General features: G+C 54.4%; 1 protein-coding gene across 4 annotated transcripts in view; it reads left to right on the top strand.

The window, feature by feature from the left end:
* The window catches only part of LOC147894017 (choline monooxygenase, putative (CMO-like)), a 192,885-nt gene that overhangs the window by 151,944 nt on the left and 23,279 nt on the right, over nucleotides 1–17,662 (top strand). For 3 of the 4 annotated variants that reach the window (XM_087386195.1, XM_087386192.1, XM_087386193.1), the window contains 2 exons: nucleotides 2,936–3,042; nucleotides 3,178–3,271. In XM_087386195.1, the coding sequence (XP_087242321.1) occupies nucleotides 2,936–3,042; nucleotides 3,178–3,271 (201 nt within the window). The remainder of the gene's footprint in view (nucleotides 1–2,935; nucleotides 3,043–3,177; nucleotides 3,272–17,662) is intronic. The other variant, XM_087386194.1, reaches the window with a different exon arrangement.

Raw genomic sequence — 17,662 nt, 5'->3', positions numbered from 1 at the left:
TCCTCCTCAGGTGCCTCGCGGACATCCTTGTCTCTCTCTCTCTCTGTGCGTCTAGCCCTCTGCCTGCGGCGCTTGCGAACCTGTTTGCTTGGTTTCTTTTTCATTTTAACTTGGGTCCAGTCCCCTTCTACGGGGGTCACTCACGGGTCTGGAAACTCTTGATGCTCCTGTCTGAGGGGGTGCTGGACTTTGGTCTGCTGACTCTGCCTGCTTTGCAAGGGTTGGGGGGCGCTCGGCCATGGCCTCAGGGGCAATCTTTGGCTAGGTGACCCATCTGTTTGCAGCGAAGACACTGGCCTGGTAGCCCAGAAATCTCCACACGCTGGCGAAGTGTGCCCCCCTCGAGGGTCTCTAGGAGGATCAACTCTGGGAGAGACTCTAAGCTCTCAACCACCAATCTAATCCTGGGGATCCCGTCATCTGCTACAACTGAGGTGGCCGACTCTGGCAGAGACTCGAGCACGGTGCCAAATGCCCGACCAATGGAGGGGAGGATGGCTCGATGCTCCTTTGGGACCCTTGGGAAGCGGAGCGTAATTGGAAAATGGGAAACATGGTGTGTCATGTCCATGTCCTCCACTGTAAAGCCATGGTTCCAAGGAAAGAGGTACACTAGATGCAGGCCAAGGAGAATGGGGCTCTGCTCTACGAGTGTCGAGGCAGAGTCGGGGGAGCTCAGCTAGATGAGGAATACACCTCTTCCATAGATGGTGACCTCCTGGATGTGGTCACCCTCTAATGTCAATCTCGCTTGGATCCACTCTCGCACCTGTCTCCGTGTAGGCGTGAGGCCCACAATTCTGCCCATGAGCGCCTTTGTCCTGGAGGGACTGAACTGCCTGCTGTACCTATTGCTTGTCAGCTGGGGAAAGAAAAACCTTGACAGCTGTGGGATTCGAGGGTGCTGCCATAGGGCCCCTCTGGCCAGAATAAGGGTCACCACCAAGATTTTATTTTGCCTTAACAAGCACAAATGCTCCCGTTTAGGGAGGAAGAGGAAAAAAGAGGGGGGGGTGAGGAAGAATGACGTCCGAGGGGAAGGCGAGGTGAGGCGACGAGGCGGAGGAGAGAGGTGGATAGGGCGGAAGGGGAGGTAAAAGGAAGAAAGGGAAGGAGAGAAAGAGGGAGAAGAGAAAGAGAGAAGGAGGGAGTGAAGGAGCGGAGAGGAGGTGGGGGAAGAAAGCTTGCAGGGGAGGGAGGAGGGGTGGAGAAGAGGGCGGAAGAGGCCGAGGAGGCGGAGGGGGCGCAGCTGACGGAGGGGGAGGAAGGAGGGTGGAGTGCGGGGGCGGAGGAGCAGCGGGACAGCGGAAGGGGCTGCGGGGCGGAAGGGCGGCGAAGGTGTCAGCAAAAGGGCAGAAGGGGCGGGGCGGAGGAGCAATGAGGCAGCGGGGCAGGGGCTTCTTCGGGACACACCTCATTGCCTTCCCCTAATTTCTCTACAAGTTGTCAATATCAGTTTCCTGCATGTTAGAAACTTCTTTCAAAGTATTTATGCATGCCTGGATGTGCCGGTCGTTAATTTTCTGAGTACTCATCCAAATGGCACTGTATTTTCTGTCCTCTGGTTTTCCTATCTGGTGAGTTGGCAATACTGGGCACACAATTCTGCATATCTGTCTGAAAGAAAAGAGCATCTGAATGCAAATTATCGCGTGCTATGGGCTGTTTGAGCTCACATTGTATGCAGTTCAAGAGACCTGGGGGCAGATTTCTGAGGAGATTTACTTGGAGATTTGTGAGGGCAGTTCAAGAGACCTGAGGGAAGATTTCTGAAGAGATTTAATTGGACCTGATTGCTTGCCCCTTTTCTGAACTTTATAATTTCTGTGTGTGTGCTTGCAGGTGGTCGACAAACCTTATAATTTCTGTGTGTGTGCTTGCAGGTGGTCCACAAACCTTGCTCTCTCTTCCTGTTGCTGCTTCTTGGCCTGCTCAGCTGCGGCATCCCTTCTTGGTGGAAATGCTGAGTACCACGGGCAGGTTAGGGCCACCTATAGGCAGATGCGGAGGCTTGGGGCAGTCTCGCAGCAGATAATGGAGCTATGAGATAAGGGGCTGGCCAGCCCTGAAAGGTCAAGTGACAGGTGCAATGAGCTGCAGCAGCCCTGAAGGCCCTGTGGAGGACCCGCGACAGCCCTGGAGGCCCTGTGGAGGTCTCGATGGGGGGTGGGAAGGTCAACCTGTGGAGGCCCCTCCATGGGCTAGGGAGCGCTGGAGCAGTGCGCAACAGGATATGGAGGGAGCAAGGCTAGGCTGGATGGTGGAAGGGCTATGGAGGGCTAGGTGGGCTATGGAGGGACCTAGGCGGGGTTATGGAGGGAGCTAGCTAGGCAGGCTGAGGGGGGAGGGAGCTAGGCAGGCTGAGGGAGGGAGGGAGGTATGGTGGTTTGTTAGGTAATTCGGCGATAAAAAGATTGTTCTAAAAGAACAATCTGATGTACTAAGCAATTATGTCAAAGGACTCCTCTGCGTGACTATGAAGGACTAGTTGTTGATTCCCATGCCATAATCTCACGCATTGTAAGTCCATGTAAAGAATTATGGATAATGGAAACTGGTCTTCACTCATTGAAGTAGGTTGCAAGGGAGCTAGTTTTATCCTTTTCTCATCAGCGCCTCACAGATAGCTGATTCTGTATTGTTTCAAAGCATATAATAGAAGGTGGGGAAAATTCAACCAAAATATTTTGTAAGGCCACTTAAGTTACAGGTGACAATGGAGTAGCCATGCACCATGAATTGCATGTTGATCTCACAGACGGGAGTACGATTCCTAGTTGCTAAAACCTGAAACTCATGACGACTTTTGAATGGAATTTCAAAAATGGGACCTTTTTCTTTCAAACTCTTTTGGGTGGATGTTATATTAAGAGTTTCTTTTTCAACATCATCTTTCAATATTTTTACCATCTTTTTGCCTTTTGGTTATGGTCAGATTTTTGAAAGAGTGAGCATACAAAGTTGCAAAACAGGAAATAACTCACAAAGACTAGGAAGTGAGGCTGTATATGCTTTTGTGTACCCCAATTTCATGATCAATAGGTAAGGACACAGGGATGACAAGTCTAAAGTATTTAGCAGAATATTTGTGTTTATAAGTTCAGTAAGCAGAAATTGAAGTGAAAGTATGACTGTCAATTCCCACAGGTTTATACTATATTTTTAGTAATTTTCTAGGTATGGTCCCTGGATGGATACAAACTTGGTGATCCCGATCACACCCTCTGAATGCCGTGTGATCTTCGATTACTTTCTTGATCCCTTGCTTCTGGTAACCCCGAACTACAAAAAATATGTTGTGTTCTTTTGATAACTTGAGTCTTTGTTGTTTACTTTGTTGAGTACAAGCATGACACTGTAAAAAGTTCAGATGTACAAAAAACTGGAACACATGATTTTGCCTTATGATTTTTCAACATCTCTTCTCCTTGGTAAGATACAGAATTTTTGTTGCATGGGATATTTTGGGAAAGTATATTCAGCATTTGAGCTTCAAAATTTTTGGTTCCAAGGAAGTATTATGGCTGAATTAGGCTATCACTGCGCGGATCTAGAAGTCTTCCTTGGCTGTCATGTTTTAGAGGATTGATTGGGTCCTCAGGTGATCTTCCATGGCCTGTTGTAGATTGATATGATTTTCTATGTGCATCCTTCCACAGAGATATCTTGGTGTATCTCGCTGCCTGTTCTCTCTCCTCTCTTTTTAGGTCTCATATGGTAGTCTTGGGTGTGGATGGCTGCCTTAGTGGCTCCAGCTTAGTTTTCTCATTGTATCCGGTTTTTTTCAGTCTCATAGACCTTTCAGCCTTTCCAAGACTCTAATTTTTTTCTTTCTTTTCCTTTCACCTTAAATGATTGCCGGTGGAGGTGGTTGCATCTACACACACTGGGGGGTCCTTTATCCAGCCTGATCTTCACGATGCAACCGGAACTACAGGTCCGATTGAGCAGGGGGTACGCCACACTAGCCAGACTTGAGCAGCAACGCTTTCATTCTCAATTCTAGGATCCCCGGACCGAACCCCTTCTCTTTGACTCTTTTGTCTAACCAATAGGCATGTATGGCAGCCCTTGTTGGGGGCCAGACCTATCAGAGACAGAGTGGGATCAAGTTGAGAGGCTTCAAGTTCACATGCTTTCACGGATGATTTGTAGTAAGCCCTTAGTCTCACATCAAATATTCTTGGCTGAGTTTGGAGCATCCCCACTACAGCTCGATGCGGCATTTCAGGCTATCATGTATCTCTACCGCATTAGACAGTACGGCTCTTGCACCACAAGGCGACATAGGCTTCCTTGGTTGGCCTTGTCCTCATCCATGGCCCTAGTGGTAGAGGGTGATCAATGGTGTTGGTATTCTCACACATGCAGATGGTTTGAGAGCCTAGGGCTCCACATAGACAAGTTACCTCCATTCTAGTACAACGTCGAGGCCCCGTCCATCCCGCTTACATATCACGAGCTCATCCGAGAGGATCTCTTACAACTACACACATTTAGGACTTGGTTGGCACCTCAGGAGCTCCCTGTGAAGCTCAACTTTTACAAAAGAAAGAAAAAGAAAGAAAGAAATATATATTAACATCCACGGGAGACCTCGCGGGCCTATGGGACAAAGCGCATAGAAAAGTGAACTCATACAAGCCTCAGTGGGCTGAAGCAGAGGGTACGCTAGGACCCTTGCTGAGTACTAATCTATGCTAACAGAATCATAATCATAAACATAATCATAATCATAATCATATCATATCAATCAATATATCCAGGCACTGGGACGAAACTGAAGCCTGGTACAGTGATGGCTCTCTGGTGGGCTGTGAATATATCTCGTATCTGCATCTGTCAAGCTGTCTGGGGAGCACGGTCTCCTCGCTCTCTGGACTCTCCGGGCTATGTCTAGAGTGATCCCTCGTCTCTGTCGGTCTCCTCTGAGGAAAGCTGTGATAGGTCAGACCTCAATAGAGTGTACTCTGGGGGCTCTCTGTTGCACATGTGGCCTCTATATCCCTCTCTCAGCGGTACTGTGCCGGTTGCTCATCCATACTGCTCTCATATTAGCTACCACTCCACTGTGTCCGAGGGCTGACTCAAATGTATAGAAGCTTTTTAGAAAATTGTGTGCACAGGAGATCGTAGGAGGAGCTTCGTCTGCTGCTGCCCCCCGCCTTCGTCCGTCGCCATCAGCCACCCCTGGCAGCGCCCTGCCCCTTAGCCGCGATCTGCTCCTTGGCAACGCCGTGCTGCCTAGGCTGCATGGGTTTCCCTGTAGCGTGTCGCCTCCCCTTGCCTGCTCCCGTTGCGCCTCCTCTCAGCCCGTTTGGCTGCTACAGGGGCGCCTTGGTGGTCGAGCCCCCCTTAGCCTGTTCGCATTGCGCCCCCCCCTTCAGCCCGCTGTGCAGGTCGCGCCCTGCTGTGCCTTCTTCAGGTTGCCCCTTCTAGCTGCCTTCTAGGACACCCTTCAGGCCGCCAGTAGCTGCTGTCTGCCCCCTCCCTTGCACCTCAGGTTGGGCTTCAGGGCCCTCTTCCGGGACTGTTCTGCGTGAGTTCCGGGGAGCTGTGTTCCTGGGCTGCTTCCAAGCATTGGCGGAGGTTTTTTGTTTCTGCATTGAGTGGTCTGTTGTCATTCCTCGCAGGCTGAAGTTGGGAGCATTCTTTAACCAGGGGGTTTTTTGGAATTCTAGTGATTGGTTGCGAGTTCTTGGTGGGTATTTTCAGGAGAGATAGCTCCTCCCCTCAGGACAGCGCAAGCTGAGACAATGGAGGACACTAATGCCACTCCCGTCGCCGAACCTGAGGAGATCGAAGTCACAGTTTCTTTTCCTCCCGACATTGTGCAGATGATTAAGGTAGCGGAGGAGGGTTTTCGTTTGACGCACATCATTGGCTTTCTCCCCGATAGAGGCCAACAGTTACGTGATTGGGTGTACACCAGCATGGCCTCATTGGGTGTCTCAGTTACAGTTTTTCGATTGCTTGGCAGAGGGTATTTTTCTTTTGGCCTTCAGTCCGCAGAGCAGGCTCAAAGAGTACTTATGAGCTCTCCGATTCAGTTTCAGAGCAGAGTCATCCATTTGTGGCCTTAGCGGAAGCACTTTAGTACTACGTCCCCGGGACCGCGTCAGGTCTCTTTTTGTATGCTTTTCCCTGGACTTCCTGATGAGGTTAGCTCTTGTCGGAGAGCTGTGGAGCATATGGCTAGCGTGGTAGGTACAGTCATCCCATCAGGCGCTAGACTTTCCTATGCTCAGTCACTTGCTGGTATAGGTGTTACGAGGGTTAGACTCACTTCAGAGTTCCCCCCTCCTCAACCTTTGCCTACTTTGATTTCGTACTCCACGGGAGATGGGGTCCAGATGCAACAGAGGGTTTTGTACGAGGGGCTTCCTGATCAGTGTCTTTTCTGTCGGAAGAGAGGTCACTTTATTAGGGATCGCCCTAGTCGTAGGCCTCATTTAGAGACTCTGGATCCTTCTCACCCTACGAGAGACCCAAAGCCTTCAGTTCAGCCTCCAGGGGTCTCTGAGCCTGCTTCGACTCATTCAGCAGAACGAGAGGAGACTCCTCTGGGTGGGCCTCCAGTGGAATCAGAGGACCTGAAGGTGCCTCCAGTGCAACAGCTTTCACGGAGAGCTCGGAGGAGACGGAGACAGAGGGAGAGCCAGCAGCACGAGCAGCCCCAGGTACGAGCTCACAGATGGCAGAGAGTTGAGACTTATGTGTAGGAGACCCCGAAAAGGGGAGATGCAGAGGACCATCCGCAGGCAGGTCTTGACACGGTGCAGGAGACGGTCTCAAGGAGTCGAGTCACTTGTGGAGGAGACCCCGGAAAGGGGAGTTGTAGAGGACCAGGCAGGTCTTGACACTGTGCAGGAAACGGTAGATCAGGGTGTCGAGTTACATGTGCAGGAGACCCCGGAAAGGGGAGATGCGGAGGACCATCCATAGACAGGTCTTCTCACTGAGCAGGAGATACTAGTTCAAGATTTGATGACACTAGACACCACTACCCCGGAGTCTCAGATATTGGTTACGGAGACAGTTTTTTCAGCAAGAGACTGCTCAGGCTGCAGTTACGGTGATGGATGCCTCTCCCCAGCAGCCCGAGAGAGTGGTATTTTATGACACAGGTCAGAGTCAGAGCCCGTCCCAGGATCTCATGCGCCTGTACGAGGTTCCCTCGAGACCCCTTTCACAGCCCCGTCACACAGTACCTTCCTTTGTTGCTATGCGGAGCGTCCTTTTGGATATCCCTCCCAGCACAGCCTCGTCCTCGCAGCTTTTCACTCTTGGTGTATCCAGATCTTTTGCGAGTGCGGTCACAGATTTTGCTCAGTACCGTGAGGATTGGGCGATCCTAGCAGATGAGATCAAGCGAGAGTTTCAGTCACCCATGCGGACAGGCACCTCATCGCAGATTCTTCCTCTCCCTCTCACCTATTTCAGGAGCAGAGTCAGGATGGCTAAGCCCTTTTCAGCTCTTCAGACTCCTAGACCTGCTGACCCCAGGATGGTTGACAGAGATCTGCTCATTGAGTTTTGGCCCTTTTTGGCTCGAGGGGTTATCACAGACTCCCTCACTCGATTGGAACTTCTACCGGTGTTTTGTTGATGGTCAGAGGAGGTAGAGGAGTACTTGGGATCAGCTACTCTCTCTAGAGAGGGGCATGTTCTTCGTTTCTCCGCTGGTAGCTTTCGATCTCGGGGGAGCGAAAGCTGGTCAGCTGAGTTACTTGATAGTGAGATTGCTAGACAGCTTATGAGCATGACTCAGTTTTCATCGGTTCACCGTTTTGTCGGCTCGCAGATTCATTCTTGCCCTAGGACTCTTCGACCTGGCTTCGGTGGCAGGGCCTTTCTGTTTCTGTTCTTTGAGATTCAGGGAGACTTTGATTCGCCCAAGAGTGCTGGTTGGTTTGACTTTCAGCTCCTTGGTTCGCGCCAGAGTACTATTCCCTTGGATGGAGCCATTTTACATGAGTTGGGACAGATTTGGAGTTTGATCAGAGACCGACTTTGGATTGAGCCGTCAGAGAGAGAGTTTTATGTCGTTGCCACTGGCACACCCTCACTTCCATCCGATGTCTAGGTTGTCCATCATATCTTGGAATGTGAGAGGACTGAACGGCCGCAGATTTACCTCAGATGCGGATGGTCGTCTGCTCCTGCGAGCTTCCCCTCCCCTCGTCGTACTCCTACCTCCCCTAGCCCTCCCCTCCGCCCTCACTGCCCCCCTCGGCCTCTCCGCCCTCACCGCCCCCCTCACCCGCCGCTGCCCGCGCCCTCCCTCGCCATCCCCACCTCACCGCCGCTCTACCCCCCGCCGACCTCACCCCCCCCCTCGCACCTCCGCTCACCCGCCTCGCAACCCCGCCTCACCCCCTCCCCCTCCCCCTCACCTCCGCCTTGCTCCGCCCCCCCTCGCTACGCTCACTCCTCCCCGATCCGCCCCCCCCCTCGCTACGCTCACCCCCTCCCTTCCCCACTCCGTACCCTCCCCCCCCCCCCCTTGCCTTCCGCTCCACCACCCCGCTACCACCTCGCTCACCCCCGCCTCCCGTCCCCTCAACCCTCGCCTTCCATCCCCGCCCCTCTCGCCTCTCCGCCCTTCCGCTCCACCCCCGCCTCCCCCTCCCGCCCTCCGCTTCCGCCCCCCCTGCCCCTTCGCTCCACCCCGCCCCCCCGTCCCACCCCTTCCCCCGCCTTCCGCCCGCCCTCTCGTCCCACTCCGCCTCCCCCCCGCCTCCGCTTTCGTTCCGCCTCCCCACCTCGCCGGTTCCCCGCCCACAATTCTTCACCCCGCGCCACCTCCGCTTCCTGCCCTCCCTTCCCGCTTCCTCCGCCTCCGCCCTCCATCCTTCCCGCCACACCCAGGCTCCACCCTTCCGCTTCTATCCCCCTCTTTTTTTGGGTGGCAGCCTCTTCCTCACCGGAAGCCTCGCAGTTTGTCTTGGCGGTATGGCGGCTCCCTGCCCGGAACCGGAGGCCCAGACGGACCCTCCCTCTCCAGATGCCTACCGCGTCATCCTGACAGAGCGACAATCATCTCGGGTTCAGGAGGTTTCCAATGACTTTGCCCTTACCTTTGTGTATGGCAGAGTCATTGGACATTCCCCCTCCAGATCAGCCATCAGGAACTGGCTCCAGTCCACTCTCAGGCTCCACTCTCAGGCTAGAGGATGGCCATATTGAGGAGGTGGCCCTTATGGGTAGGGGCATCTTCTGGCTCAAACTCTCCACTGCGAAAGCGGCGAGCAACCTGATTGCTGGCTCCCCCACGTCAGTGGACGGAAAGATTATCATGATAGTCCCGTGATACCGTGGATTTAGCGCAGCAGATTTTGATGCTCGATTTCGTATACCTCGTCATCCAGTGACGCTTGTTTTTCCAGGTCTTGCTGCTGAGCTGCGGCCGATTGTCAGGGACCTGGGCTCCCACTTTGGCTGGGTTATGCACGATACTTTCGCCGATGCGGTGACTACGGCAGGAGCCCCCCGAGTCCGTGTGGCGGTGGCGGATCCTGCGACTCTCCCAGCAGTGATCGAGATCGTGACAGATGCCGGCAGCATCACCCAGAGCATGGTGGTCACCGAACAGCCAGGACAGTGTCTGAGGTGTCACGGCTTTGGGCACCTGGCGGCTGTTTGTCCACGCTTCGCCAGCTCTTCTCGGCCTCCCCCGCCCCCCCCCTCTCTGCCCCCTCCCCCCCCCTCCGGGCAGCCACGCCAGGAGGAGCAGAGGCAGCCAGAGCCTGGACCAGAGTTAGCTGGCGGCTGGACTGAGGTTAGAAGGAAAAGAGGAAAGAACGAGAAGATTTCTGATAAAGGCAAAGAGGCCGAGGCTACCCAACCTCTGCAGCTGCACCTCAAAGACCCGACAGGCAGCCGCCCCAGGGACCTGGGAGAGCATCTTCTTCGACAGTAGTCCGCCCTCCACAGCCTCAGGTCCCCCTCTCCTCCTCTCCTCAGCCTCTTCTCGTTCAGCCCCAGTCCATCCCCCATCTGCCACCCATATCTCCCGACCCGCAGCTTCAGCCCCACCCTCGTCCTCCTCAATCTTCTCCCCCTCCTTCTCAGCATCCCCATCCCTCTCCCCCCCCCCGTTTCTTTTAGCCCTCCCGCAGAGCTAGATGCACAGACGGTTCCTCAGCCGAGGGCAGCCCCCGCTCCCCCTCCTCCTCCTCCCTCGCTAGTCGCCCCTGAGGAGCCTGAGTTGCCTATTCCCCAGCCTCCTCCCCCTCCCCCTCCGCTGGCAGGACACCCTGAGTCTACACCATCACCGGTGCAGGCCTCTCCGTCCGCTAGCCCCTCAGAGGCAGACTCTGACGAGCCTCAGCTTCAGGAGAGAGCGCTCCCCCGCGACTTTTACAGATCTGGCCCCTAGGACTACTTGGATGTGGCCGACCTCGGGACCTTCCCTGCTTGCCTCGACATCAGTATCTTCCTGCTCCGCAAAGGGGCGGATGGGAAGCTAGCCGCCTTGGCCCCCAGGGATGGCCCTAGCTTTGCTTTCACGTTCCTTAGCGACGGCACCGAGACCTGGACAGACGACTCGGTCTGGGAGGCTCTCAGGGAGCAGACACATGCTCAGGTTTGCTCCTGGATAGGCCCGTCCGGTGGGCAGCTTCTCGAGACTCAGTGGTCCGAGGGTGACGTGCGCCTGCGGTGGCGTTGCGCCGCCAAACGCTTCAGACTGATTGTGATCCTCAGGCCCCCCCTGTCTTGGCCCCTCCCCCAAGATGTCAGAGCCTGGACTCCTCAGAAACTCCACGCCTTCTATGGTATGTCCACCTCAGAGATCTCGAGTTGGCTCGAGAAAGCTTTCGCTCATGGCACCAAAGGTCTCTCGCCTTTGCTGAAGGTGTTGAAGGATGGGCATGACGACCCCACTTCCCCCTCCAAACCTTCCCATAAGCGTCAGCGCCTCCACTCCGACATGTCAGCTTCTTCTTCGACTTCGACTGCGAGCAGACAGTTGTTTGCAGCCTCCCAGTCCTCACCATGAGCCTACACCTCGTATCCTGGAATGTGAACGGGTTTCACTCTTTCGGCACCCGTGGTCCCAGGAAGCTCATTTTGAGACAGGAACTTCAGCCAGCAGTGATTGGTCGTTTGGATGTACTTCTGCTCCAGGAGCACAAGCTTTCTGCGGCTCACTCCCGTAGATGCGGGAAGATTCTCCCTGGACGCTCTCACACTTATTGGGAGCCCTCGATCGGCGCTATGGGGAGGTGTGGTGGTGTCTGTATCTCCGTGGGCGAGCAGCTAGCCCAGGGAGTTTTCGGTCATGGCACGCTGATACCAGGCCGTGCCCTTTGGGTAGGCCTGGATCTGGAGGGCTCCAGAGTTGGAGTTCTCAACATTTATGCTCTCACAGATCTCCGTTGTAGAGTTACCTTCTGGAGGACACTTACAGGGATTCTCCCAGACATGGATTCCTGGATTGTTGGAGGCGACTTCAACAATCTGGAGACCCTGGAGGACCAGCAAGGCAGAGGACCGGAGTTTACAGGTATGTCTCAGGCAGAGCAGTCCGCTTGGGATTCCTTTATCTTTGCGACAGGAGGAAGGGACAGTTGGCGAGACCCGTCCTTCCGACGGTGGCACGGGAGCCTGGACTTCTCGTGGGGCTTCCGCAGGGAAGGAGGTAGACTCCTGGAGAGGCTGGATAGATTTTATGTCAGTGACTGGGCCATCAGCAGAGGCGGTCAGGCGGGTATAGTTCCAGGGATGACACTTTCCGACCATGCGCCTGTGCTCTTATCATTAGACTCGGCAGCTCAAACCCTTCCCCCCCGCTCTGGCCGGATTCCCGACTCCATTTTCTCGAGGGAGGACGTACGCAGCAGCATTTGCAGTCTCTAGGACAGAGACTGGGGCGAGGGCGTGGATTTGGTGGGTTCGGTGGCGCAGGCTTTGCAGGAGTCCAGCCAGATTTGCCAGCTCGCAGCCCTACAGGTTCGACAGGAGTGGTGGGGCAGAGAGAGAGCTCTTCGGAGGGACCTCGCCTCCATTCAGCGACTCCAGCAGGCTTCCCCGGGCTCGGAGGAGCTCCGGATCCAGGCCCTTCGAGCCCGAGCCCTTCTTGAGGAGACACTCCAGCGTCGCTCAAAGTTTTCCTATCACGCCTCTCTCTCCTTCTGGGCCTGGAAGGGTGACCGGATGTGCAGGGAGTTCTTCAGGACGCATGGTCAGAGAGCTGCAGGTGATCAGCTTCGGAGTCTCAGGACAGCGGAGGGACACATTGTTACGGATCCGGGAGAGGTCATGGGGATGGCCACTGACTTCTACAGGACCCTTTTCCAGCAGGAGCCGCTTGCCCCTCGTACTCGACGTGCCCGTGAGGAGGTGTGGAGGCACACTCCCTCCCTGGTACAGCCTAGCATGCAGGCGACGTTGGCACCGTTCTCCACGGATGAGATGTTGGAGGCCTTGATGGCCATCGACGGACAGAAATGCCCAGGAGAGGATGGGCTATCCCGGGCATTCTTCACCTCCTTCTGGGACCAGATCCATCAGCCCCTCCTAGCAGCTCTTCAGAGGATTTTCAGCAGCGGTTATATGCCAGAGAGCCTTTCCTCGGGAATGATTTGCCTCATCCCGAAGGGAGGAGATAGACAGGAGATCCGTCAGTGGCGCCCGATCACTCTCCTTATCACTGCCTACAAAATCCTCACCAAGATGATCAGCGCCTGAGTTCGGCCTCTACTCCCAGACCTCATCCATGACACTCAGACAGGCTTTGTCCAGGATCGCAGTATCCTGGATAATGTCTTCACCTTTTCAGAGTGGGCTCAGCATAGCGGATCACACCTTGCCATCCTACTTCTCGACTTTGAGAAGGCCTACGATTGAGTGGACTGGTCCTTTCTGGAGGGGACTCTGGAGCGGCTAGGTTTCCCAGCAGGTTGGATTCAGGGTATTTCTGCTTTGTACAGGACAGCTTCTAGCAGAGTCATCATTGGAGGCAAGATGGGTGAGCGCTTTACCTTGGAGAGATCAGTGCGTCAGGGCTGCCCCCTCGCTCCTTACCTGTTTCTCTTCTTCGCCGAGGCTATGACTTACTACCTTCAAGCGAGGTCTACAGGGATCAGGGGTGTTCGCCTTCCACTCCGGGAGGACACGGAGCTCTTGGATTTGGAGTACGCGGATGACACAGCCCTGTTTGTCGAGGACGATGAGATGATGCTGGAGAGGGTGAGGATGGCCCTGGAGGTCTTCTGCTTGGCTGCTGGTGCGAAAATCAACTGGAACAAATCAGTTGGTTTTCTCACAGACCCCGGGGCAAGTTCTCAGTGGGGGAGGTTTTTGGGTTTTAGGTGGATCCCACGGGGACAGACAGCTAGATATCTTGGTTTTCAGGTCGGCCTGGACATCACGCCAGCTCAGCAGTTTCTCCCGGTGCTAGATTCCATCCGACGGAAGCTGGCTTTCTGGAGCACTGCTAAGCTTTCCCTTGCAGGTCGTGCCCTGGTAGTCAACCAGGTCCTCCTAGCCACGGCTTGGTATGTGGCGTCCTGTTGGTGTTTCTCGAGATCCAGTGTGGCACAGCTCAGGAGGCTGGTTCGGAACTTCCTTTGGTCCGGTGAGGATGGCCTCAGAGATACCAGAGCCAGGGTTGCTTGGCAGACAGTCATTCTTCCGCAGGCTGAGGGTGGCCTAGGGGTCATCGATCCAGAGCTTCAGAGTCAGGCCTTGTTAGGCAAGCTAGTCATCCGTGGTTTGACCCCGGGGGGGCAGACGTGGAAGATGCTACTTCAGCAGGGGGTCGGTTCTTGTGTCCTGCGCCGAGGTGGAGAGTGGTTACCGTCCCTCAGGTGGATCTTCACTTCCGCCCCGCTCACTCAGCCCCGTTCCCCACTCATTCGTAGCCTCCTCATGGTTTGGAGGCGACTCCGTCTCAGTCTCATTCAGTCCCTGCCTAGCTGCCAGGAGGAGATCGATCGCCAGCCGCTTATTTGGAACGATCAGGTCAGAGATGCTGAGGGTCTTCAGTTGGGGGAGAGATCACATATCAGGTGGGAGGACTGGATGAGGGGGCCAGCCCAGTCCCTTCGAGTTTGGAGGGACACGTACAGACATCTGGAGACGGCTGATCTCGCAGACGCAGCTGGAGGTGCACGGGGAGCCCAGGCGAGACGCATAGAGATCGACGGCGCGATCCCAGCTGATTGGTTGGTTCCACCTGAGCCTCAGATCCTCATGCCTGGTGACGTCCGTTGGCTGGGACAGTTCACCCCCCGTGGCATCCCACTGGTGGTCGCAGGACGTATGGACGACTCCTCTACTTCCTTCTTCGCGGTTATGGGGGATGGACGACTCAGGAGAGAGGCTGCGCTCATCGACCCTCTACTCCCATTGCAGAGGGTTCAAGTTGTAGGCCTTTTTGGGAAGGTCTGGCGTACCGATCCTAGCATTGAGCAGGATCAGATGCAGCTTTGGCGACTCTGGCTCTGGGAGGGGCGGGCCTTGTCAGAGCTTGATTGGGAAGTGGAGTTGGCCAGAGATTGTGACAGGACAGGGGCCGACCTCCTTCTTTGCCTACAGCACGACTCTGGGCAGGCGAGTTCTTGGGAGGATGCAGAGCCGCCCCCCCACCCAGCGGCCCAACTGGTATGCACAGGGTATTTCTAGGTTCTTTTTGCAGGCCTTCTGGAAGGCCTTGTGGGAGTGCTGGCGGCCGCGGAAGATCTCCTACTTCCTGTGGCTTCTTGCCCACAAAGATCTTCCAGTGGGGAGCTGGTTGCGGAAGATAGGCCAGGACGGATGCTGTCAGATCTGCCACGACGACGAGGAGTCACCCAAACACTGCCTGTGGAGCTGCACTCGCGCCCAGGAAGTGTGGAGGTGGACTTTCGGGATTCTTACTCGCGCAGCACCGGAGCTAGGTTTGATCACTTGGGGCGCATTCTGTTGGTGCAGCACAGCACCTGGTTTTCGTCACTTATTCGAGGCTTGCCGGCAGGACCCCACTTTCCTTATCACACAGGGGACGTGGGGGCCGCTCGAGGGTATCCCGCAGCACCTAGCAGAGGCTGATACAGGAGTTCAGGAGAGGCAGCCAGTCTGGGAGATTATTAGCAGCATCGCAGGATGGCACATTTGGACCTCGCGTTGCGCGCAGATCCTCGGTGGCACCTCCTTATCGACTGCCCAGATCATGACGGATATCTGGAGTGAGATTATTCATACACTCAGAGGCCAGTGGGACCAGATTCAGGGAGATTCCCGGGCCGGCCTGGAGAAGCGGAGACGCTTCCTCCGGGCTTGGGACACACAGGGCCTCTTCTTCGAGCAGACTTCGCAGGGCCTTCGGTGGTGCTACTCACCACCCCGTTGGCTGTTCATTCACACTCGCCTTATCCCTCCGTGAGATAGTGATTTATTTTGTACCTTTTTGGGCTGTGTCTGATTTGTGAACGCAACCCGTCAGCTACAAGCTGACCTTTTGTATCTTGCTCTCGAAGTAATATAATTAGCACTGTTTTTTCGGAAAAAAGATGCGGATGGTCGTAGATTGGGAGCTCCTAGATTGCAGTTGCTTAGGGACTCCCTTCGGTTTATTTCCTCAGGGTCCCCTCCAGACATTGTGCTTATCCAGGAGCATAAGCTCTCCCAGGACAGGATTGACAGATGCAGATCCTTACTCAGAGGACAGAGCCGGACTTATTTGAGCCCAGCGGATGGCACGAGGGGAGGAGTTTGCATTTCAGTTTCAGCTAGGTCGGCCTCAGAGATCACCCAAGAGGGTACACTAGTAGAGAGCAGAGCATGCTATGTTATTCTTCATATTGAGAACACAGCAGTTGGTGTTCTTAATGTGTATGCTCCCACGGATCCAGCTCACAGACGTGCTTTTTGGAGACAGCTTAGAGAGTCGCTTTTTGGAGACAGCTTAGAGAGTCCCTTCCTCAGGCAGACACCTGGATTGTTGGAGGTGACTTCAACATGGTTGAATTCGCTGAAGACAAGTCGGGTCAGACAGAGGGTGGCCTTTCCGATAGGGAGAGAGTGGAGTGGGATAGTTTTGTTTTGCATGCTAGACTTCATGATGCTGCTCGATTGGACGACATCCGTCAATTGGCAGACAATCTTCAGTTCTCTTGGTCCGGGGTTTTCCATGGCTTTCTTTCTTTGGTCAGACTTGACAGGTTTTATATTGGCAGTTGGGGTCAGGCCAGAGGAGGACAGATTGGGATCCGCCCGGGTTATGTTTTATCTGACCATGCTCCAGTCCTATTATAGATTCTTCCTACCTCTCGATTGGAGAGCACAGGCTCTGTTAGAGTTCTAGACTTTGTTTTTCAGGATACAGAGTTCGTGGAACGGTTGAGAGAGGCTTGGTTGTCAGTGGACACTCCTGTGGATCAGGGCTGGTTGTTGTGGGTAGAGAGGGCTTTGGCTAGAGTTAGCATGGCCTGCCAGTTGAGGGCAAAAGAGGAGAAGGAAAAGCTCAGAATTAGAGATCGGAATGCAAGAGCAGAGGTATCCAGACTTCAGAGATTGATTCAGAGTTTTCCTCATTCTCTTTTCATCAGAGGGCAGCTTTCGGAGGCTCAGGAGAGACTAGAGGAGATTCAAGGCAAGAGGGCCCAGTTCAGGTTTTACTCTCAGCAGACTTTCTGGATTCAGAAGGGGGTTAGATGTTCTAGAGAATTCTTCAGGGCAGTGGGTCAGAGATACTCTTCGGACAGCCTTCGTAGACTTGTGGATGAGGCTGGGTCTCTTTAGACGGACCCTCACCGTCTTCTTGAGATCACTTTTGATTTTTACTCCACTCTTTACACCGCCGATCCAGTCACCGAGGAGATGATCAGAGCCAGAGAGGAGATTTGGAGCCATGTCCCCCTCATGGTCTCAGACAGGATGAGTCATGTTTTGGATAGCCCACTATCACTCTTGGAGATCATGGATGCGTTACATGAGCTGCCCAGAGACAGATGCCCGGGGAAGGACGGTTTGTCGCCACTTCTTTTTAGAGCTCTTTGGGATACAATTGGGCCTCATCTACTCTCAGCCTTTTCAGAGGCTCTTGATTCAGGATCTTTGGGCGAGACATTATCCACAGGTTTGATTTGTCTTATCCCGAAAGGGGGAGACAAGACAGTTCCTTCGTAATTGGAGACCCATCACACTTTTACGGACAGCCTACAAGTTCCTAGCGAAGACCTTGGCTCTTCGCCTAAAGCCTATGCTGCCAGATATCATCAGAGCTACTCAAACAGGATTTGTCCAAGATCGGAGTATCTTGGATAACATCTTCACTTTTTGGGAGGCCACTCATCACTGGGCGAAAGAGAGTCAGCAAGAGATTGCAGTTCTCCTCGATTTTGAGAAGGCTTATGATAGGGTGGACTGGGGTTTCTTGGAGGGCACTATGAGGAGGCTAGGCTTCAATGATAGATGGATTTCTTGGGTCTCCTCACTTCACTCCCACTCTAGCAGGATGGTGGTCTGTGGAGGCAGAGGACCGGCTTTTCAGCTATCCAGATTGGTACGACAGGGATGCCCGCTTGCACCTTACCTTTTCCTTTTCGTAGCAGAGGCTATGGGATACTTTATGCAGGCTACCAGTCATGGCACTTTGGGCCTCCATCTGCCTATCCGGCAGGAGCAGGAGCTTCTGGACACTAAGTTTGCTGACGATACGGCACTGACAGTCAAA

Source organism: Dipteris shenzhenensis, chromosome 15 (genome assembly GCF_047967505.1).
Source record: "Dipteris shenzhenensis isolate YYH24624 ecotype China chromosome 15, Dip_SZ_1.0, whole genome shotgun sequence".
Classification (NCBI taxonomy): domain Eukaryota; kingdom Viridiplantae; phylum Streptophyta; class Polypodiopsida; order Gleicheniales; family Dipteridaceae; genus Dipteris; species Dipteris shenzhenensis.
This window is presented reverse-complemented; position numbering and strand designations above follow the sequence as displayed.